The following is a 24,186-nucleotide window of genomic DNA, read 5'->3' as shown; positions in this document are numbered from 1 at the left end:
TTGGTGATTTTTGAAGCTTTTCCAAAGTCCGTGCTTCGCAAGAGGAAAAAATTGCAAGACGAAAAAACTCGCGGAACGAATTAATTTCGTCTTGCAAGGCACCACTGTATGACAGAGAGGGCTACAACTCAGAGGTTGTGGCACGTTGCCCACCTTAAGAATGGAAAACCTAACCATTCCTTTTACTGCTGAAACACAACCTCTAACAACAACAAAATCCTCTTTTTCTAACTTTATTAAACAGCAGGACACACAATATGCCCTTTTTCCCCCCTGAGCCAAGTGAAGTCAAGCCTGATTTTGTACTTAGCCTTACAATCAGCCCCTGCGTGTGGGCAGGTGTGCATGTACGCAGAAACATGGCTGTGTGCTCAGTTTCTTGACAGCAAATCTGTGAATGTTTATTTATTTTCCAAACTTCTGCCCCACCTTTTGTTCAAAGTCCCCAGGGTGGGTTACATTAATAATTACACAAAGCAACAGACAGCAAAATCATGAGCAAGGCAACAAAATAAGAACATTCCCTCAGTTTCCTCAATCTAGGTATGTCTCTAAAATACCTGATGGAAAAGTCAAGTCTTTAGCAGGTTGGACAACTTTGACCCTGGCTGAATCTCGAGAGAGAGCACATTCGATAATTAGGCAGCTGTTACCAGAAAGGCCCTATAATGGGTTGAAGATTCCCAGGCTTCCCTCGAGGCTGGGACTACCAGCATGACCTCCACAGCAAACTGTGAAGGCATGGGCAGGTTGATATGGGGAGAAGTACGTTTCCAAGCACAATTCAAAGTGTTGGTGCTGACCTTTAAAGCCCTAAACTGCCTCGGCCCAGTACACCTGAAGGAGCGTCTCCACCCCCATCGTTCTGCCCGGACACTGAGGTCCAGCGCCGAGGGCCTTCTGGCAGTTCCCTCACTGCGAGAAGCAAAGCTACAGGGAACCAGGCGGAGGGCCTTCTTGGTAGTGGCTCCTAATAATAATAATAATAATAATAATAATAATAATAAATTTTATTTATATCCCGCCCTCCCCAGCCGAAGCCGGGCTCAGGGCGGCTAACAACAATAAAACAGTACAAAAGTACAGCACAAACAACACTTTAAAATCATTCATTATAAAATTAATGAATCAGATGTCAAAGAGATAAACAACTACCTGACGTTTAGAAGACATCTGAAGGCAGCCCTGTTTAGGGAAGTTTTTAATGTGTGACATTTTAATGTATTTTTTATCTTTGTTGGAAGCTGCCCAGAGTGGCTGGGGAAACCCAGCCAGATGGATGGGGTACAAATAATAAATTATTATTATTATTATTATTATTATTATTATTATTATTATTATTATTATTGGGAGAAGTATTCCCATAGGTATCTGGGTCCCAATATTTAGGGCTCTGTAAACAAACCATTGACTTGAGCTCTATAGTTAATTGGCAGTCAGTGCAGATCTTTGAGGACTGGTGTTATATGGTCCAGGCATTAGACCAAGCAAGGACGATATTACATGAGTTCTGTCTCTTTATTACAAATGCTGCTGCTTTATTGCTTTTTGCTGGCTGTGATGTAAGAGGTTGTCCAAAATGCAGTAAAATCCTAGAAATAAAACACTTCTGAAAATAGAACAGAAAAGGAAATTGTAAAGATTCTATTCTTTAGAAGTAAGGAAAACCATATTATGGCTAATTACTAATTTTTTGGGGGGGGGGTGTCATTTCTCTTCTAACATATATAATTGTTTTCTCAGCACTGTGAATCAAGGCCAAATTGGACATGAGAGTGGCAAACCCGTCAGGGTAAAATCCCTGCCAAAGCCCTATAAAAGTGGGTGGGAGAGAAAGGGGACTGCTGAGCCCTCGCCACCTGTAAACTGCCTTTTCTCAGCTGTTTTTCTTCAAGTTAGACACTGAAACTGGAAGAAACTCAGAGGAAAAAACAGGTAGGGATAGGTGGAGGATGAAAACTGATTATATTGCATATTTGCTCATCGTTAGCTGGATGTTATAACGGACTGTACTCCTCCTACACAAGTAAAATATTTTCTTTCTACAGATTTGGACTAGAATAGGAATGTGGGTACAATTTAAAGCTTTTAACGTGATAGCTGAATCTTAACATGACACTGAATGAATAGGAAAAAAGAAACCCCATGTGGTTGCTGTGTTTAAACCAGGATACCTTGCCTACAGGTCAGAAATGCATGGCCCAGGTGGGTATGGGAGCAGATGAGGCCCTAGTAGAATTTGCTCCATACAATATACTATCCACATAGGATGCTGCATGACTTTGTTTTCTTCACTACATGGGATCACATGTAAATTGGGTCTTATTTTGTCCAGCACTAAAAATATCAAATGTATTATAGTTCACCAGAGATCTTTCAGGAACTCAACTGGTAATCATTGTGCTTTCTTTTCCTGTGTTTCCCCCACAGCTATCTAGGAACTTTAGCAGTCTACTACAGAAAAAGATTTCTACCCAAAGGACTAGAAAATAAAGCATAATTATTCACATCCGCTGATTACTACTACTTAAGCAAGTTGTATCAAGAACAAGAGAAAAGCTATTTGGAGGGGGGGCAGGGGAATGGCACATAAATCCGACACTTTGGAAAAGGTTCAAGTTGAAAAGTTCTCCAGATGTAAGTCTGTAAACAGTGATTCATAAAATGAATTTCCCCATTAATTGTTGGCAAGGAAGGACAGCATCCAGAATATGTTATTGTATTATGACCCATTCTTTTCCCCTTTTCTGTGTAGCTACATTCTTGCTTGACACCACAGATCTTTTATCAGTTGTGATAAATCGAGCCAGCAAGCTGTGGTCAGCAAAACTGTTTGATAGCATATAACATTCATAAAATTACAGCCAAGCAATTGTGAATTTTATTCATTGAAGGAAATGGGGCTCCTCTTGTTTAATTTCACTTACTGTGCTCAACACGTTATTTTTTGTTTTGCTTTTTGCTAATCTTGAAAAAAGGCACAGAAAGTGAACTACATATTCTGCATAAACGGACAACTTTACTGCAGGTTTGCAACACAGTAGGTTGGTTGTTGTTTTTTAAACACACCTTAAATGGTAAAGGAAGACAATAAAAGCTACATGCACACGCATTTCAGACTTTATATGGGAACAAAGGATAGAGCTTTGCCGCCTCTCCATTATCCGCTGATTTAACACTTAAGCACCTTCTGTCACAGAATGCTAGATCACTGTCTGAATCTCCCAATCATATTTGAGATCTGAAATTAAATCAATATACGAGATGACATTGGCAAGTCATTGTTTCACGATCAGGTTCAGAAGATATATAGAATATACGTAGGCTGATGAAGACACTGGAAGAGCACCAACAGCAGTGGAATTAACACCCGCACCATCCCGCCTGAAGAGCACCAACAGCAGTGGTCATTTTACATATTCATCCCACATCACCCCAGTGTTTTTATTTGTTGCCATAGCTACTAGAGATTGTCCAGTTGCCTGTGTACCACACCTCCAGGGACTTAAAAACATGTGCTTCTACCTGGCCTTATCAGCTATGAGGTGGCATGCTTCCAGAAAGGCTATTTTCCCCTTTGGCCAATGTGAAACCATGAAAAAGCAGCATCTTTCACAGCAACAAGCCATAAGATTCACTATCTGATTCAGTTTATATGCCGCTCCTTTCTAGGAACTGAATCCTCAGTGTCAGTTCCAGCCAGTAACTATATCAAGGGTCAGCAAACTTTTTCAGCAGGGGGCCGGTCCACTGTCCCTCAGACTTTGTGGGGGGCTGGACTATATTTTGAAGGTGGGGGGGGAATGAACAAATTCCTACGCCCCACAAATAACCCAGAGATGCATTTTAAATAAAAGCACACATTCTACTCATGTAAAAGCACGCTGATTCCCAGACCGTCCGCAGACCAGATTTAGAAGGCGATTGGGCCAGATCCAGTCCCCGGGCCTTAATTTGCCTACCCATGAACTATATGATTAATTATGTAACCTTAACTAAGAATTCATACTTGAATTTGCTTGCTGGGTTTGTTTTATTGTTGTTCAGTTTCTGGATTTTGTAAAGATTACAGTTATTCTTGCCACAGCATCCCAGTCTTTCGGGTTTTTATCTGTCCTGCAAGGTATGCACATGACAGAAGACGCACACTGAAAACTGCACAGAATTTTTTTTTGAGAATGATTTGTGCCTACTTGGGTGAGCTTTTTTATGCACATGGGAATGGGTATCCCCTCCTCATCCAAGGCAATGGTATTTTTTTTATTGGGGCAGATGTGTGCTAACATGTTCCCTTGCCAGTGCTGTTTCAATACGTTTGATCATTGGTTCATGTGGATTAGTTAGAACGAAAAAAGTCAAGGCAAATGAATGGGGGGAAAATATGCACATGCCAATTTCAAAATTAATTAGAATTTAATTGGCAAAGAAAGAGGAACATGCAGCAGAGCCAACTCACAGAAAAATAAAGAAACTGAAGGGCTGAAATCAATTCATTCCTAGCATAGGAACAGCCTCTTTGTGGTATCTTAGGAAGGCACCACCTGCTCCCATCAGCATAGATATGACATGCCTTGATTAGATTATGGTAACATACTCTGGATGAGGTTGTATTTAAAGAGTATTTGGAAACTTCGGTTGCTTTGGAATGTGACAGCGAGAGTGTTGACATGAATGAGCCCATTTCCTGAATCACTGAACGCTAACTTACCTTCTTCAATTGTTCCCTGACCCTCGGGGTCCCTTCCAGCTCTACAATTCTATAATTCTATGATTGCTAATGCTCTAAACTAGAGGGGAGGAACCTGTGTCCCTCCATATGTTACTGGACTACAACTCCCATCATCCCCAATCACAGCCCATGCTGGCTGGCAGTTAATGGAGAACGAGAGAGATTGCCCACCCCTCTTCCTAAACTGAGATTGGGATATTTAAAGGGCTACCACCTTCCTATATATGGCAGTGCTCTATGTCCCACCACCATCTGAGGTAAGGGTGTAGAGATGTGTGTGTGTGTGTGTGTGTGTGTAGAGGGGGTATTTTTGTGATGGTGTCCATAGTCTGGAAGCCTTTGTCCCAGGAGGCTGATCAGGCTTTTTCCTGTTTGCTTTCAGGTAACAAGCAAACAAATAACAACCAGACCTTTATACTATATAAAATATCTATCGCAATGTAGTCAATTATGAACTAAAATATTAAATAACAGTTACATTATCAGTAGATTAGTAGTTGATTAAACAGCAGAAAATCTGTGGTTTCAAAGGTGTGATTCCTGTCATCATTGGTAAAGAAGGTCTTTAACAGGAGAATTATATTTTCTTTGGTAATTTTCTTAGCAGCGTTAATGCATTTATCATTGTTGCCACCAGAATGCAGGGGGGAAATAATGGACATGGCAGGTTGGTGTCTCAAATAGAGGTATTTTTGCATGCAAATCCTTCTTTGAAATTGCCAAACTTTTAACATCCCTGACAATGAAAGATAGTGCAGCAGTTAAATAAGTTTTCAAGTCCTGTTGGCCTTATTTCCAAAATGAGGTTCAGCACATGTGGTATGCAACTCACAGAAATGGCACTGAGAAACCGCCAAATAACAGATTTAACAGCTGATTTCTTTAGAGACACAATGTCAGTACAAAAAGCATTCAGCAGAATCTCAGCAAAACATGGCTGAGTGTAGAACAACTTTATCTTTGCTTTTCAAAGACTACCAAAAAGAAAAATCCTCCTCATCCTTAATAAATTATGGAGGGCACAAGGAGAAGGGGACGACAGAGGACGAGATGGTTGGATAGTGTTCTCGAAGCTACCAGCACGAGTTTGACCAAACTGCGGGAGGCAGTGGAAGACAGGAGTGCCTGGCGTGCTCTGGTCCATGGGGTCACGAAGAGTCGGACACGACTAAACGACTACACAACAACAACAAATAATAATAATGTTGCATGATTCTATCATCCCCTAAACAATTCTAAGACACTGATCTGTTATCCTCAGAACTCTGATTAGAACAGAGGAAAGATTTACCTAGCTATGCAAGATTGTGGGAAAGTTCCATTTCCCCTTAGCTCATAGGCATGAAAATCACTTTACATTAAGGCCTTTTCAAGCAAAGCATCAGCTCGGACAATTTCATTACAGTGGTACCTCGCAAGACGAAATTAATTCGTTCTGCGATTTTTTCGTCTTGCGATTTTTTCGTCTTGCGAAGCACGGATTTTGGAAAAGCTTCAAAAATCACCAAAGTCTTCAAAAACCTCAAAAAAGGCTACCACACCGCATGCTATGAGTTGCTCCTCGAAGTCAAGTCGCAACTGCACCCCCTGAATGCACGGTTTTAAGAAAAAGGAAACAAACTTGCAAGACAAAGGAAACAAACTTGCAAGATGTTTTCGTCTTGCGAAGCAAGCCCATAGGGAAATTCGTCTTGTGAAGCAACTCAAAAAACGAAAAACTCTTTCGTCTTGCGAGTTTTTCGTCTTACGAGGCATTCGTCTTGCGAGGTACCACTGTACAAGCTTGAAGCAAACTGTGTAGCATATTTTATAAATTTAAAATTGTCTGAAACCAAAGGCCGCTACTTTATTGTTATCGACTTCCATCATCTAACATACTTTGGCTTTAAGTAAATCCTAGTACAGTGGTACCTCGGGTTACATACGCATCAGGTTACAGACGCTTCAGGTTACAGACTCCGCTAACCCAGAAATAGTACCTCAGGTTAAGAACTTTGCTTCAGGATGAGAACAGAAATTGCATGGCGGCGGCACGGCAGCAGGAGGCCCCATTAGGTAAATTGGTGCTTCAGGTTAAGTGCAGTTTCAGGTTAAGAACTGACCTCCGGAACGAATTAAATACTTAACCCGAGGTACCACTGTACAGTATAATTGCACTGATATATTAGCATGCATGGCAATAAGGTAACAATTGTTTAGCCACCCACATGCCATTACGAAACCGTATAAGCAAGTGCTTTGAAGCTCAGTGAAGCATATTTAGCATATTATGAATCAATGTTAATTTGGATGATATTTATTGTACTCGTACAGGGCCTCCCAGCCTCATCTTCTCAGCAGTGACATCCTCAATTGCAACCTTGGAAGACCCTACGAAATGGATAATCTAAAACGGCATTGCATGAAATGAAGTAGGCAGAGGGGCGGGGGCTGCTGCTAGAAGGGAAGAGAACATGCACATAGCTGGACCTCTCTGGATCCTGACCCATAACTTTCTTTAATGTGCAGAAGTGGACAGCACAGACTCGCCACTGACAACTTGTTCGAGGGAAATATTATGCTTAGCAACTGTTTGTAAAATTAAAGCCCAGAGTCCAGTTTCTAAAAGAGACTGCCACAGGAGGTGTGAGTTTAAAGAGTGCACACTTGCTTGCTCCCTTTCCTTACTTTACCCCACTTTCACTTCCTCCTCCATCCTGCCTTCTGAATGTATGCTGCCGAGTGGGAGGTATCAGGAATATGGAAGACGAGATAAATTTTGTTGGCAGGTATTCAACAGCAATGGACGCAGGTGGCGCTGTGGGTTAAACCACACAGCCTAGGACTTGCTGATCAGAAGGTCGGCGGTTCGAATCCCCGTGATGAGGTGAGCTCCCGTTGCTCGGTCCCAGCTCCTGCCAACCTAGCAGTTCAAAAGCACTTCAAAGTGCAAGTAGATAAATAGGTACCGCTCCAGAGGGAAGGTAAATGGCATTTCCGTGTGCTGCTCTGGTTCACCAGACGCAGCCTAGTCATGCTGGCCACAGGACCCGGAAGCTGTATGCCAGCTCCCTTGGCCAATAAAGCGAGATGAGCGCCGCAACCCCAGAGTCGGCCACGACTGGACCTAATGGTCAGGGGTCCCTTTACCTTTACCTATTCAACAGCAATAATCAAAAACAGTATTTGCAAGGGAGGAAAGAACTGCTTTCTTTACTCCTAGTACTACTATAGAATAATTGAAGCTGGTGAACAAATAAATAAGGAATCTAAATCTCCAACTGCCAAATCTTCCTCTACTGAATCATTACAGACATTCCCGTAATGCCCTCTCGCCACTGGGAGGAAAGACTTAAGTCGAGGGCAAGTCCTGCTTTGTGTATACCTTGTTCGTAGCTACTTTGCACATGATGACAGTACAATTATGTAGCTGCCTTCAAATATAAATATTTTAAACAAATGAGCAATTGTTCTTTCTTATTTATGTATTGCTTTATTTATTCAACAAATTCACAGGCTATTTTTTAAGAAAAACATCCGCAAAGCAGCTTACAAATAACACGTCAAAACATAACCGATAAGATAAAATGTAACCGCTTAAAACATCTACTTCATAATCCTGCTAAAAAGTAAATGTGGATATTATCCAGCATAACCTGTATATGCAAAAAGCAGACCAGAGTAATATTTCTACAACCCAGTTTACAGTTAACCACTGAAGGATACAGTAAAAAAAAAAAGGGGGGGGAGGGTTTTAATGCCTATCTATACTTATCAAGGGATGGGGCCAGCTAGATTTCAGGGGGGATCAAATTTCTTTGCTTTCTGATAGCAAGTTCTCTCCAAGAAAGAGTTCAATTGTAAAATTCTTGCATCAGGAAGAATAAATAAATAAATCACTTGTTTTCAAATAACAGTAATGGGGGAAACCTGAAATATATGCTTTTCAATACTAGCATTTTATTATTAGTTTAGGTTGCAATTTTATTATTAGTTTAGGTTAAAAATTGTTATTTCAGTTGTAAATTCACATAAATAATGCAACTTAACATATTCCAGCAATGCCAGCCTTTTGCCCATTACTAGCTTTTTAGCAGTTAATAATAATAACAACATATCAGAAATCAAACTCTTCTTTTCTGACACACGAGTGCAACTCCAGATGACCTCAGTTTATCAGAGGGCAGAATTTGATTGGCAAGCAATGTTTGAACTCTGCTACTAAGCACAAGGCCCAGCTGTCCCGTTATAAATGCCATCGACTTTGCCAGCAAGCACATTTTTATAATAGATCTTTAACAACTATAGTCTTTTTGTATTAAAAGCAGATGAAGTGACATCTTCTAACAGTTCACTGTTTGATTCAAATCAACAGACTGACCTGAAAGGCAAAATGAGGCAGAGGTTCCAATTTCAATTCTACCAGGAAACAAGAGAAACCCATTGTTTTTCTTCAGTTTGTAACAGAATAGACTATTATGCCACGGTACAACTCATAATGAGGTGTTTGAGAGGATAAAGTTGTTGGTCACTGCAACCTTGGAAGCCCCCCCAAAAGGCCAAAAATGTTCCATGGAAAGTTCTGAAAATAGTTGTTTCTCAATAACTACCAATTTAAAATATATTTCACCAAAACACAGCTATACGTTTTCTGCAGCGCTCTTTTAATGTACACTGCTGCATTTCATATTTTAGGCAAAGGAACAACTCTTTATTTTCTGTGACTTCAGAAAACCAACAAAAGTACAGGCGGAAAAGTAAACGTAAATGGCAACTGATCGGATGGAGTTTTTAAAATGTCATTTTCAAAGTGTTCAAGATTAGCTCAGATTCTCTTGCTTAGAACTAGTACTTCCCGGGGGCTTTATTTTAACTTTCTTACAGTCACCTATCGGTATGCTTTTAGTCTTAATACTGAGTCTATAAAATCAAAGAAGTGTGTGACATATAATGTATTATTCCGTAGTGTTCTCACTCCACAGATATGCCTTGCCCAAAGTGGCTGGGGCAACCCAGTCAGAACGGTGGGATAATGACCGCTCCCCGCCTAAAACGGGGGGCGCCCTTTGCGTGGACGCGTGCAGCCCCTGGATCTGGAGCGGCTCCAACAGCATAGGCTTGGCTTTGCCTTCCCTCAGGTGGGATACCTGGAGGTCTCCGCCTACCTCAGTCAGTTGTCCAATCCCACCTGGGGGAAGCGTTGCCAAGGAGACCAGGCCAGGTAGGGGAGGGATTACCTGCCCACACAATAGAGGGAGGATCTTACCTGGGAATCCTCACTTGGCTCCAGAGCTTCTCCCACCCTACCCACCCTCAGTTAATGTCTTATTTTGCAGGTTAACTTTTCTTCACAGGTATGCGGGCGCTGCTACGTTAAGGTCACTGTTAAAGGGCCGGAAAGGAATTTCCCTGCATTGGCAGGTTTTGCCTTTCCCGTAGCAAGACGTCACAACTTTGGCGGTATCAGGCCTTGGGCAGAATCCTTTAGTCCATCTTCCTCTTTGCGGCGGCAATACCAGGGTTCCCCATTAAAGGGGTTTCTGAAGGGAGGCTTTGACCGTACGCCAAAAGGTCGTCATTGCTCTCCCCTGCGGCGGTGGCGTAACGGGGACGGCTATCTCTGCTTGAACATATGTTCTCCAGAGCCGGCCCATCCCTCCCCACACACTGGATAACCCTGATGCTCCCTCGGTCCCCGGCTGGGGACTGGGGAGGGAGAACGCCCGATGCCTGAGCCAAGGTCTACCCAGATTTGAAATTTAATAAAGTTGTGGCCAATTTAATCCCATAGCACGGTGTCTTGAGTCGTTATTCCACATGATGGGGGGGACCGCGCAGGATCTGGGGACTCCGCCTGTCCACGTAATAATAATAATAATAATAATAATAATAATAATAATAATAATGGAATAGGACGGCCGTATTTTCATCGGAGAAATGTTGGAGGGTATGCAGTCAGAGATAACAATACTGAGCTAAGTGGACCAGTGGTCTGACACAGTATAAGATAGCTTCCTGTGTTTCTAACTATTACTGAGGCCAAGCCAATACACAATATATAAAACTGCCAGCACGTTTGCAAATCTAAGCATGGTCCGGTATGGATGGGAAAGAGGTTTGTCTGGATTCACACTTCCCAAGGCAGAACGTGAACCAAAAAGGCAACTGCCCTTCAAAAGTTGCACTTTTGAAATTTTGCAATGCATTTCTCCAATAAAGAAAATGCACACCTGCATGCATTAGAGGAAAACTGCGTGCAAAAATGCACATATTAATGAAAATAAGTTACAAAAATGAGTCCTGCCTGGGGGACAAGCAGGGTATCTATGTAGTTATATATGCATGCATGTATGTATGTATGTAAAAGTGCCGTATTTTTCGCCCTATAGGACGCACTTTTTCCCCTCCAAAAATGAAGGGGAAATGTGTGTGCGTCCTATGGGGCGAATGCAGGCTTTCGCTGAAGCCTGGAGAGGGAGAGGGGTCGGTGCGCACCGACCCCTCTCGCTCTCCAGGCTTCAGGAAGCTGTCCGCAAGCCGTGGGAGAGCTGCGTGAAGTCGCACAGCTCTCCCACGGCTTGCGGAGAGCTGCCTGTTCTGGGGGCTGGGGTCGGGGGAAGCTCAGGCTGGGGGGGGGGGAAATAATTTTTTTTCTTTATTTCCCCCCCAAAAAACTAGGTGCGCCCTATGGGCCGAAAAATACGGTAAGTAAGTAAGTAGTTGTTATTTGTATACCACCCTTCAGGGTATATGGGATGTTAGGGGAGGAGTAGTACATCTGCCTTGGGACAGTTCTGCTTAAGATCAGCCAGTGAGGTTCATGGTTGAAAGATGATTTGAATCTGGATGCCCCATCAAAATACAATGCTCTAAACTTTGGTAAAGTTCCACATTGAAATTCTTAATTCAGTTCACTAACCGTAATCTAAGGCACCAAATGCTTTTAGGTAACCAAGGTTGGAAATTAGATCAAAGGTAGCCACACTTCAGTTAGGAATTGTTAAGAAGTGTCCTCTTGTTTTAAAATGTTATATATTTTATCTTTTCTATTTGTTTTAGAGCTTACTGCTCTCTGCTTTAGAGCTATGACATATTAAAAAACATTTTTTAAAAATATGAAGTCTTGTTATTTCAATAGAAATTTAGTTTAGTTTACACAGCAAAAAGATATCACATTTGTTTATAACTTTTAAATCACTGTGCATATTACATACTTTGTTACTATAACCAGTCATTTTAGAAAACATAACAGATTTATGAAGTTTCTTCCTTATAAATACACTTTTTCCTGTGGTTTTAGGGAATTGGTTTGTGCACCAGGTGCAGTGGGATTACATTTGACCACATATGCCTAAGAAAACAAACTGTATAGAAAATAAAGTACAGTGACAAATATGGTCATCAGTGAAAAATACTATTTGCCCATTATTTTCACCAACAGCTGACATCAACACGATTAATCATTTTTGACTACTTATACTTTAGCTGTACATATTAAAATTTAATGATTTCAGTGCAAGGAGCCAGCAGTACGATTTCATAGACCAAGGCATTAATGCGTTGATCTCAATTGTACTTAGAGGAAGGGAGTTGGAATGCTAGGGCTGCCAGCTACATTTTGCAGTCCAAACCAACCAGTGAGTCCCAAGTCTCCAGTGGGATTCTAAAAAATTCATTATGCATGACTTTTCCTCTTTAAATTATTATTATTATTATTATTTTTCTAAGTGATTGCTGTTATCTTTTTAATGCTTCATTTCCTTCATTGTCTAGTGCTTGATAGATGCAACATCAACTGAGCAATGGAGTGTTTTCTCACCATGCAAATAGATGTCTTTCTACCACATTAGCATGCTTATTCATCTTACTACCCCTTTCGGCAATTTACTCAGGGGAATATAAATATGCAAGGGATGTAACAGACTACATCTAGCAACTCGAATTGTATTAACTAGTGCATGTAGATTGAAACTTACATCTTCAAAATTAACATTTGCATTGGTACAGGGTAGTGTAATGACGTTGGACTTGGCCCTGGGTTCAGGTCTTAGCTCTGCTGTGATAGTATACAGAATACCTGTGCTTGGCCTATTGCTCAATATCCAAAACAAAACAAAACAAAACAAAACAAGGTGGGGCACCAACAAGCACAGAACAACCCCTCTGCAGCGCCACAAATTCAACTTAATGGTGTAATACTGGAAAGTGTCAATCACTTCTCCTATCTTTCCACAAGGGCCGATACTGATGCCGAAATCCAGCACTGCCTGAGCTCTGAGAGTGCAGCTTTCGCCCAATTGAAGTGTAGAATGTTTGAGGACCAGGACATTTGGAAGGAAACCAAAATGCTTGTTTACAAAGCTATCATACTACCAACCTTACTGTTTGCTTATGAAACATGGACGACTTATAAATGCCATCTCCAACTCCTTGAAAGATTCCATCAACAGTGTCTCTAAAAATGTTTACACATCACTTGGGAAGACAGGCAAACTAATGCCAGTGTGCTGGAAGAAGCAATGATCATCATTGTCAAGGCAATGGTTCTTCAACATCAACTTGCTTGGACTGGTCATGCTGTTTGGATGTCTGATTATCATATTCCAAAGCAAGTACTCTATTTCAAATTTAAAAATGGAATGTGTAATGCTGGTGGTCAACAAAAGAGGTTTAAAGGCAAATCTAAAAGAATGTAGTATAAACACCGACAATTGGGGAACACCGGCCTGCAAGCGTTCCAACTGGAGAACAGCCTTTTCCAAAACTGTCATGGGCTTTGAAGACGCGGGAACTCAGGGCGAAACGGAGAAACGTGCTAAGAGGAAGGCACGCTTGGCAAACCTCACCATGATCAATTCCTGCCCAGAAACTGTGGATCCAGAATTGGCCTCCAAAGTCACTTACGGACTCACTGTTAAAACTGTGTTCATAGAAGACAATCCTACTCGGCTACAAGTGATCGCCAAATAAGACTAATATAATTTGATATTACCATAAATCCTATGAGACAAATGAAGCTATAGGACCTGGGGCACAATCCCTAAACACTGTAAAGTCACTTGGTCATGGACATAGCAATGTGCAGCTTCAAAATATGTCTAGGAGGATTCACTGCATGGTTGGGGAAATGTAGAATTGTGCCAGCAGAGAACTTTTGCGGTTCTTGTTGTTAATCACCAAAACATTTACATAACCTCAACTAACTTTCCAGGGGGCAAATGCAGACACTCAAGTCTCTCTATTTGGCCTGTGAGACTCTTCCCAGAACACATCCCCTCCCTTCTACATTCCCTCCCCGCAGGCCATTTCTCTCACCCACACCCCAGCTTTTAACTCTACTTCCATGTTTTTGCCTGACTGGAATATGTATTTAAATGCTGATGAGGCAAACCCCTCAACCATCCTGATTTGAGAGGGACGTCCCAGAATTACAGAAGCCATCCTGGCTTCTGATTGGATACCGGAATGCCCCATTGTTTGGTCTTGCGCTCTTGCGCAACCACAGCACTGTACCAAAAGACAGCTACCTCCTACAAGAGCTCAGGACCAAAAAATGAGTGTCCCAATTTTGATCAGTGGAATGTTGGAGGGTGTGATAATGCCTTAGGCTTGCCTGGATGGAGGACAGAGAGTTGTGTATGAAGAGTGTGTGTAGAAACTAGCCTACTATTAAACTTAGCACATATCTTAGCATAAGACTTTGCCCCTAACCAGCTGCACGATGGTCAAACACATTTAAAAATAACAATTCAAGTCCTTCCTATATCTCCATCCGCTGGACAAATTATATAAGTAAAGAACTTTGTTATTTTTAAATTACATTTGAAAGACTCACTTTGTGCGCAGTGCTGCTCACGTACGTAACAAGGCAGCAAAATTTTAAAAAGCAAACAGTAAGGCTGCTTGGGGAACAAGGATGCTCCAAAAGCCTGGCTGGGTCTTGAGCTCTGTGCATCTTCAAAACTGATGTATAATATCTGCTGTAATGGCGGTGCCAGACAGGCCTCATAACAAATGTGGAGTACAAGCATTCCACATGGGGTTGGGTTTCAAGTAGTCCATTAAGTCACATCGTTTTTCTGCTTAGAAACGCAGAGGAGTCGCATCTTTGCCATAGGAAGACTTCTGGAGTAGGATTGGCGGAGACAGCTGATTGCCAGAATGGTTTACAGAGCTTCTCTGAGTTCAAACAGAAGTATAAAAGGTGGGAGTTTGGGGTGGAGTGTGTAGCATTGAGGGGGGTTTAAAAAAAGATTGCTTGGCATTTTCCTTGGGAGGCCTAGGCTCCTCCAGTAGCCCTAGTGGACCACCCTCTACCGTGTTCACAGTTAAACTATGGAATACACTTCTACGGAAGGCAGCAATAGACACCAACTTGGATGGCTCTAAGAGAAAATTAGGCAAAGTACAGTCTGGAGGAATTTTAACTTGCTGCAGCTGTAAGGTGTTTATTTTATGGTTGTATTTGCTGAGCCATTTTGCATTTTATATTTTTGTTTTATGGTTTCTGCATGTCAATAAACAACAGCTCAGTGATGACACGCAGACTAGTAGTGGCTGTGTGAGAAACATGGAAAATCAGAGCAAAAGGGTCTGCAAAATTACCACCTTTTTTCAGCATGAAGGAAAACTCATTTGTTTTAAGGAAGTTACATTCCAAAATAAGCCAATACAACATATGTTGTGCTCTGTAAAGGCATCACACTTTATCAAACATGTCCCAATTTCCTTCCCTAAAGAGCTTCTCCTACTGTTCCGGCTATGAGAGGGGTCCTTCCTACCTCTGACTGCTTTGATTAAGTGTCCTTAGCAAAGGTGCTGCCTGCCATGTGATATGCAGAAGCATCAGAGCTGCCTTCGCATTTTATGCTCTAACCTTCTTCAGAAGTGTCCAATTTATTTTTTTAAAAAATGCAAACTAAGAGTTTGGGGTCCCAGCTGGCCTTAGGCCTCTCAAAATCGAACCTCTTCTTTCCTGCTTGGCAGGGGGTTGGACTCGATGGCCCTTGTGGTCTCTTCCAACTCTATGATTCTATGATTCTATGATTCTGTCCATTTGTCAGCAGCCCTGCCATCCACCTTTTCAAATTGGACTTGGTTTTCTGCCACATTTGTTTTTTTCAAACCCAGTTGTCAGGAAATTCACATCTAAAAGGGATCTGGAGAAGGGCCTAACAAGTATGTTATTCCCTGACTATTTCACATTTGAGAAGCCTCGATTAAGATTTTGTGGCTTTGCAATACCAGTTTTCAGAACCTCTTATTAAGATGTAAAGGAAACGGTTGCATAATTCTACCCTCAAACTCTTACACAGGTGCAGTACTATTATAATGGCAAAACCAATAATAACCTTGAATATATTATATTGTATTAGTAGAAAAACTCTGATCGTACTGGGACAGCTTACTCGGGAAAGTGTAGCTGGTTGGTGTGTTTTATCAGCAATGCATGTGATGGCCACCTCTGTGGCAGGTTAGATCATCACCTCTTTTTTGTATTCTGCTAGCATGAAGATTTCTATTACAACAAGCCTTTGATTTTACAGCGCTTTAAATTAGTACATGTTAGATCAGGTTCTCTTGTTTGATGCTGTTTTGGGGGAGTTATTGCTATGTATCTGTTTCTTTCTGGTAACTGAATTGTTACTGTATTAGAAGTTTAACTATGAAAATAAATACAACTAATAATAATAATAATAATAATAATAATAATAATAATAATTTATTATTTGTACCCCGCCCATCTGGCTGGGTTTCCCCAGCCACTCTGGGCGGCTTCCATAAAAACCAGAAATACACTAAAATATCACAGATTAAAAACTTCCCTGAACAGGGCTGCCTTAAGATGTCTTCTGAATGTCAGGTAGTTATTTATCGCTTTGACATCTGATGGGAGGGCGTTCCACAAGGCGGGTGCCACTACCGAGAAGGCCCTCTGCCTGGTTCCCTGTAGCTTTGCTTCTCGTAATGAGGGAACCGCCAGAAGGCCCTCGGCGCCGGACCTCAGCGTCCGGGCAGAACGATGGGGGTGGAGACGCTCCTTCAGGTATACTGGGCCGAGGCCGTTTAGGGCTTTAAAGGTCAACACCAGCACTTTGAATTGTGCTCGGAAACGTACTGGGAGCCAATGTAGGTCTTTCAAGACCTACTAAATCAGTATACCATTCCTTCTAGCTCATTTCTCTCCCACCTTGCATTGTACACTTGCCCACAGGCATGTGGCAACAGTAATAAGCTCCACCAGGCCTTTCCTATCAAGCACCACCGTTTATATTCCGCTTCTGACCCAAGGTTAATTTTGCACAGGGCTCTCCTCTTCACCCACAACCTCCCTTATCATTCCCCTCACCCTTCATTACTCATACATAAAATTACTCCTTAAGCTCTTTGGAGGCAAGAACCATATGGTCTAATATAATGAAGTGCTTGGTGCTCACATGCTGATGGCACTAAAAACCACCATGACCTTATTAATGCTACATGAATATCTACAGAACAAAATCTGGAATAAGTCTCGCAATTACTTTAACAGGCAACAAGACACCCCCCAAGAGTTTTGCAAAATATATTCTAATGTTTCTGCCCCAACGTTTTCCAATCATTACCCGGGGGCACTAGAAGGCTTCATCGTGTGTTGAAAGATATATGCCAAGTTCAATACCCGTAATCATAACATTAAATTTCAAGTATTTGGCAACAGTTGCTGCAGGAGTGCATGTTGGAGAGAAATTGCATCATCTTTCAGTGTCTTAAGTTTTAAAACATGCCCATTACAAATAAAGCATTTTATAAACCCTCAAAGCAAATACTACGAAAGTAAGATTTAATTTGCCGAACTCTTGCAGAACTTCCATGTGTGAGAGATGTTTTTGGTGGTGCCCTCAGAAAAATTATGCTAACGTTTTCAACACAGCACTGAACACTATTCATTCTGAAATGAATAAATAAAACCCCTTCCATCTTAAAAATTAAAGTTTCTAGTCTGATCTATGAATTCTAAGATTAATTAATTGTATCTGTTTAAAAAAAAGGTGTTATGACAGGAGAGATTGAGAGATGGATTCAGATTGCAATAATTTCCTTAAGCACTTTGGATAATGTAAATATTTGACCTGGTCATTCAACTAGTGTGTAAATTCAATTCACACATTGTCTGGCTTATTTCTTCCTGGCCTAGGAGGTAAAAAATGTAGCCATAGCTACTTAGAGAACATTTAGCTGTGAGCAGAGCAAGCCCTAGTTTATTTCTACCTGGCCTGGGACGTCAGGTCCTCAATGCTCTCCAGCTACAGAGGCTGCTCTGTTTGATTTTGCAAGACTTATTCCAGATTTTGATCTGTAGATATTGGCTCCTGCTGCAGGTGCAAGGCCTGATCCTGAAACTCTAGCTGGTTTTTTTCCACCTGGCCTAGAAGAGTAGAGCCCTGACTGACTCCAGCTACAAAAGCTGCTCTGGCTGTTCAAACTAGAATATATTTTATATGTTCAGTGAAATGTTAATGTTTGTTTGCCAATAGAAAATACTATAATAGAAAATACTATGTTTAGAAATGCACAATATATTTACAACAGTGGCTCTGAGGTACATATTTTCAATATGTACATATTGTACATATATAATTAATATATTTGTTTACTGAGCTTATGAACAGCTTTTTAAACCTAGTGGACAAAATGCTAAACATGAACCTGGGAGTGCTGGGGTTCAAATTTCCCCTTTGCTATAAATTCAGAGACTAGCATTCACACCTAATTCTCACATTATACCTACTTCACAAGGTGAGAGAAAATAGGATTGTTCAGAATTCTGTAATGTGAATTCTTAACACCAGCCCTTGTTTTCCTTATACAGTGAGATACCAGAAGCGGTGTAAAAAACTGCAACACATTAGAAGGCTTACAAAGCAAATAAATATAAGATTAGTTGCATTAATTACAAGAAAATATGAGGAAAGTTCAGTCATAGAGTGACAGGAAGCTGAATGCAGAATTATGTTTTGGATGACAGAAAAATCCAGGTCAATAAATTTTTTAATAGGATTTCACTGTCTGAAGGATTCAATGTATGTTTGTAAATGAATTACTCAGTTCAGTAGGATTCTAATCTAATAACTGTTTCAGTGAAAGCCTCATTCATAAACTTCCATATACTAATGATCAATGGATTGGTTTTATACAGTAGTCTTTGAACATGTGTTCAAATATGCTTCTTCTAGGATTTAAAATTTGATGGGTCAATACCTCTATTTATTTATTTTAGATAATATAGCTATAGTGAGAAAATCTATAAATAACACCCACCGGAGCACACTGCATATATTCTTAGGAGAAGAATTTCAAGGCATGATTTATGACACTGGTCCCAATTAGCCAAGTATAGCCAAGCCATGAACCCTCAACTTTTGAAAATGTCAATATCTCTATGGTAGTTTTTATTATGTGAATGGTGCCACCGTACCCTCCAGAGCAAACCCAGGATGTGCATCTTCCAGGCCATGCTCCTGTGTGAGTCACGTGACCCATGCGACTCCGTGTCAAAACTTGGAAAGCCTCCCTAATTGTGTTTGCAAAAAGCAGCTATCCAAACACATCTAAAAGCTGCCATATACTGCATGCAGCTTACAAAATATAAAAAGAAGGAACCAAAATATACTACTAAAAATACTTTCAGAATTCATTCACTGAACTTAACCTTAAAAAAGTTTTGCCCACCCACAAGGAGTCATCAGGGTGGTCTAAACCACGTTTCAGCAAAGCCTATACAGTCTTGACCCATACTAATGATTGGCGGAGTTCCTCAAACCCCTTTACTTCCGTCCTAAGCCAGCTGTTTAAGATGATGCCAAAGGCAACACAGTATAAAACACATTTTGATGTGACTTGTAGATCTTTATCATTACATTCATAGAATGGCTTCTAAACATCTTTCACTCCTCTCCTACTAATTATACTAAACTGGCCTTCAAAGTGTCATAAACTACATTGCAAAAGTAATTTTTGCAAAGCCGCTCCCAGCATGACTAAGAAAACTGAATGGAACTGAGCAAAGAGTATAATGGAAACTTTATTTCACGTACTGTCCATTTACCCAGAAGGCACACTGCGATTTATTAACACTTTTCTTCCAGTAAGTTCATACTTATTTACATATATAGAATCTTAACATTAATATCTACATTACCCACGCCCACTTGAACTGGAAAAGACACCACAAGTACTAAATGACATTGGATGGGATCCAAACAGCTCCTAAGATTCATTTAAGGGGCTTATGTTAACCCAGTAAAATGTTTGATACTCCCCCCCCTTTGTCCAGCGGACCTCCCCCTTCCAATGCCAAATCACAAACTACTTTTGAAACTCCCTTCAGTTTTAAAGGTATTTTACTATCTGGTATGAGAAGAGTGATGTTGCTTCTATTGAAGAAACAAGACGAAACCCTCTTGAGCTTATCTTAAGTCTAATTAAGTCTATCATACTTTCCCCCCACCAACCCCCCCCCCAACTGACCTCTGTCAGCTATGTCCAGGTCAGTTTATTTTGGATTTAGCTGCCCTCTTGCAGGGCATAATAGCCACATACTAGGAAAACATAGCGCATGAAATGGGCAATAAAGTAAAAACATAATAACATTAATCAGGTTCTGCCACTGTGATGAGTGACTCATAAGGTCATGGCCCTAAAGCATTATGTGAGAAATAAGTAACTACATAGCAACTTAGTCAATGTCAGAGTTTATTTATATTTGCAATGCCGTCTAAAAGTGACTAAAAGATTAAAAGCCTATTAAATAAAATTTATATATATGTAATGGTTTGGATTGTGAATGGGAAGTGTGTGTGTGTGTGTAACTTTCCACACATACCAAAACAAACATGATTTGTGGTCTTATTCTTGCTACCTATAAACGTTTGCATTTAATATTACTCTCACTTCATCCTTTAGTCAAGGTGATTTTCAGAATCCTAAATAGGAAACAACCCAACCATAAGATCAATTAAAATTTAAACACATAAACAACAATATTAAAGGAACGAGTGGCTGCACAAACTATTTTAAACTAAAGGCATTTTCCCCCTAGAAGTGTGTGTGTGTGTGTGCACTGCGACACTTTCTTGCAAAGATCCTTCAAAGGTTTGGGGAAAATGACTGCAAAGGTGCTCTTCCCAGCTACAACTGATCTCCTTCCTTAAAAGCAGGGCTTTGGGACAGGCCAGTCCAACATCACCCTAACCAGTGAAGGGATTCATTAGGAACAATGTAATATATTTTAGTTCTTTCCTCCAAAATCAACTTTAAAAGCACTTAGAACAGAAAAATACAACATCAACACTTCTGAAATTTGGTATCCGTCTTACCTAAGGGCATCTCTATGATGCGTATATGCTCTTTTCATATAAACTGACCATACAAATTGATCCCTTTTTAACCACCCCAAAACTTGCAGAGAAATGACTGCAACTTTCTTATGAAATTTGGCAGCATTTATCCTCCTCAGAGGATAAAGGACTAGCATGCTTGCGAATTTCATTTAATTATTTCAAAAAGTAAAGCAAAAAAGTTAAAGATGGTTCCAGGGCAGGAAGGGAATGAAATCTCAGAAGCACTTCTGATCGAATCAGGCTGTTTCTAAAGCACCAAATCAGGGTACAAACGGAATCTTGCAATTGGTGTACACCACTAGTTCCTTACTAACCTGAAGAGACTAACAAAAATGCAACGGAAACAAGGGAGAGAGCTAGCTGGGGTTGGAGCAATCTTGTGAAGACGCTACAAATGTCGAACAGACTGAACAAAGCTTGGAAAGTAAGGAGCAGATCCAGGAAGAATAAATAAAGTGGTCTCTTGGAAATACAAGCTTAAAAGACTTATCCTGAGAGAAGAGGTCTCCTAAGAGTAAAGGTAGCCTAGGCTCAGTCCAAGGCTGGAGGAGAAAGAATGTTCATGCTGTTTTGGATATATTAAATAATTCCAGGTACAACAGTTCATGTTTTCTATCACAGGATAATTAAGGCAGTCTTAGGAAATAAAGGTACGTGGGTGGCGCTGTGGTCTAAACCACAGAGTCTAGGATTTGCTAATCAGAAGGTCGGCGGTTCGAATCCCTGCGACGGGGTGAGCTCCCGTTGCTCAGTCCCTGCTCCTGCCAACCTAGCAGTTCGAAAGCACGTCAAAGTGCAAGCAGATAAATAGGTGCTGTTCCAGCGGGAAGGTAAACGGCGTTTCCATGTGCTGCTCTGGTTTGCCAGAAGCGGCTTAGTCATGCTGGCCACATGAGCTGTACGCTGGCTCCCTCGGCCAATAAAGCAAGATGAGCGCCGCAACCCCAAGATGAGCGCAGCAACCACAATAAAGCAAGATGAGTGTCGGCCACGACTGGACCTAATGGTCAGGGGTCCCTTTACTTTACCTTTTAGGAAATAAAGGTGAGGGCTTGAGCCAATCAAAACAAGGTTCCATGTCCTGACCATATCTCGAACTAGAGTGCTCAGTGCAGAACAATGGAGAGGAGGATCCTATCCTTAAGAGGATGGTTGATTAGGTTTCCAGTGCAAGTAGTGCCATTTGGAAGGCGGCTTTTGTTTTCACCAGGGTTAAATGATGACCAAACAGAAATGTATGCTCATGTTGGCCACTGGGAAATAGATCAAGTGAAGGGTTAGTTATCTGCTATTCAGAGTGTTTGCCCCTCCTAGACACCGAGTGGTAAGTGTGTCTCCTATTAATGACAGCTATTGTATTGTATTGCTTTTTCTGCTGTGCTTAAAAGAGCGAATATAAAGGAGAAAAGGAATTGGGGAATGGTTACGGCACCAGCTGAATCAAGACCTCAGTTACGCCATTAATAATGAGCAAGCTCATATCTCCAAGAACATTGGGATTCCCCATTTATGTTACTTTCACCATGCAGATTCAGTATGAGCCTGCTGAATCACACTTAAACTATAGCTGTCTAACTCAGGTTCACTCCTGGCTGCTAGCAGGATAAAAAGAGCTGGGCACCATCAGTATATTGATAACACAGTGCCCTTGATGGTTTCTCTCCACGGTTTCATAAAGATACTGAAAAGTATCAGCCACACTATCGATCAGCAGTGAACACATGTTGATCTCCTAAGGCTACTTTCTGAGTTCGCTTTGAAAGGAAGTTAGGGGGCTAACCATTATCCCTCCATTATCCCTTCAAGACAGCGGAATACATTGCTGTAGACCACAATATCAAAACCTGGAGAGAAGTTTAGAAGAATCAACAGGGGAAAACTTCCCTAGCCTATTTTCGGAATCTAGCCTTAGCGCAGTTCCACTAAGGTTTACATATCAAGCCGTGAATCACTCTTTTCTGCCAGCCCCTACTAGATGTGCCCACATATTGTATCAGGTAAGGAAAACAATGAAGGTTTGGGAAGACATTAAAGAAAAGTAATGTGGATAGATTCCTTGCATTTGCTCTCTTAAGGCAGAAAACAGTTTCAGGAAGAAAACAGTTTGAAGCAATTCAGGGAGATCATTATAACAGGCTCCAAAACCCCAGTTGGGTGCATACATGGAACTCCTAAAAGAAGAAATGCATGTCTTTGTCCACCTTTCAACTGAACTTAGCAGTTAGCTTGAAGGCAGCACAAAATGATCATCTGGGGTACATTAACTTCTGTATTAGTCTATTTATGTTCCTGAAATATGGCAGCCAGTGATCGAGTTTAGACAAACGTTAGCCGAAAATGGTTTTATTCTCTAATCCACTTTTTATTGGTTAGAAGGAAAACATAATGGATCATATTTAATGCTACAGCAAAGAAATACATACCATTCTAAAAATATTTGGCATCAAAATTGCACTAGCATATTTATTCAGTGGTTACACTGGAATTTCTGAGGGGGAGAGGAAAGTCATTTCTCTTGACTATGACAATTTTAATAGGAAACTTAAACAGCAAACCTAACCAAAGTTACATTCCTTTATTTCTGAACTAGGATGCACACAAATGTATATCAAATTGCTTACCTGCTGGAATCATCGTTTGCTGAGAGTCAAAGTCTGTATTTAGAGACATCCGACCCCCTTTGGCCAATCTATCGTAGAGCAAGGTTATGTGTTTCTTCAGTTTATTAGTGTCCTTGGGGATACACAGCTGATTGGTAAGTGTCAGTGCGTGGTCTTTCGAACTCTTGGACAAACACGTTTTCAACAAGTGAGAGACAGAAGCATCTACAATTTCTTCCCAGCCCTGAAAGAGAAAAATATTTCTAAATTAAAGGGAAAACATGCACTTTACTCTGGTAAAGAATGCACTAAGAGGTTTAAACAAAAAAAATTAAAGGGAAAGGTTTAAATTATGATACTGAAATGGGCTTAAACGATTTACTAAACATATTCGTAAAATGAAAACAAGCAGCAAGAAAAAACTAAGGATTCTAAATAAAGAAATGAACTAAATATACAGAGTAGTTAATGTTAAAAGTGAGAGTATTTAACAATA

At 40.8% G+C, this 24,186-nt stretch overlaps 1 protein-coding gene across 5 annotated transcripts in view; it reads right to left on the bottom strand.

The window, feature by feature from the left end:
• BBS9 (Bardet-Biedl syndrome 9) overlaps positions 1 to 24,186 on the bottom strand; it is a 227,669-nt gene that overhangs the window by 106,381 nt on the left and 97,102 nt on the right. For all 5 annotated transcript variants that reach the window (XM_081834757.1, XM_081834760.1, XM_081834759.1 and 2 more), the window contains exon 20: positions 23,712 to 23,934. In XM_081834757.1, the coding sequence (XP_081690883.1) occupies positions 23,712 to 23,934 (223 nt within the window). The remainder of the gene's footprint in view (positions 1 to 23,711; positions 23,935 to 24,186) is intronic.

This window comes from Podarcis erhardii, assembly GCF_964252035.2.
Source record: "Podarcis erhardii genome assembly, chromosome: 12".
Classification (NCBI taxonomy): Eukaryota; Metazoa; Chordata; class Lepidosauria; order Squamata; family Lacertidae; genus Podarcis; species Podarcis erhardii.
This window is presented reverse-complemented; position numbering and strand designations above follow the sequence as displayed.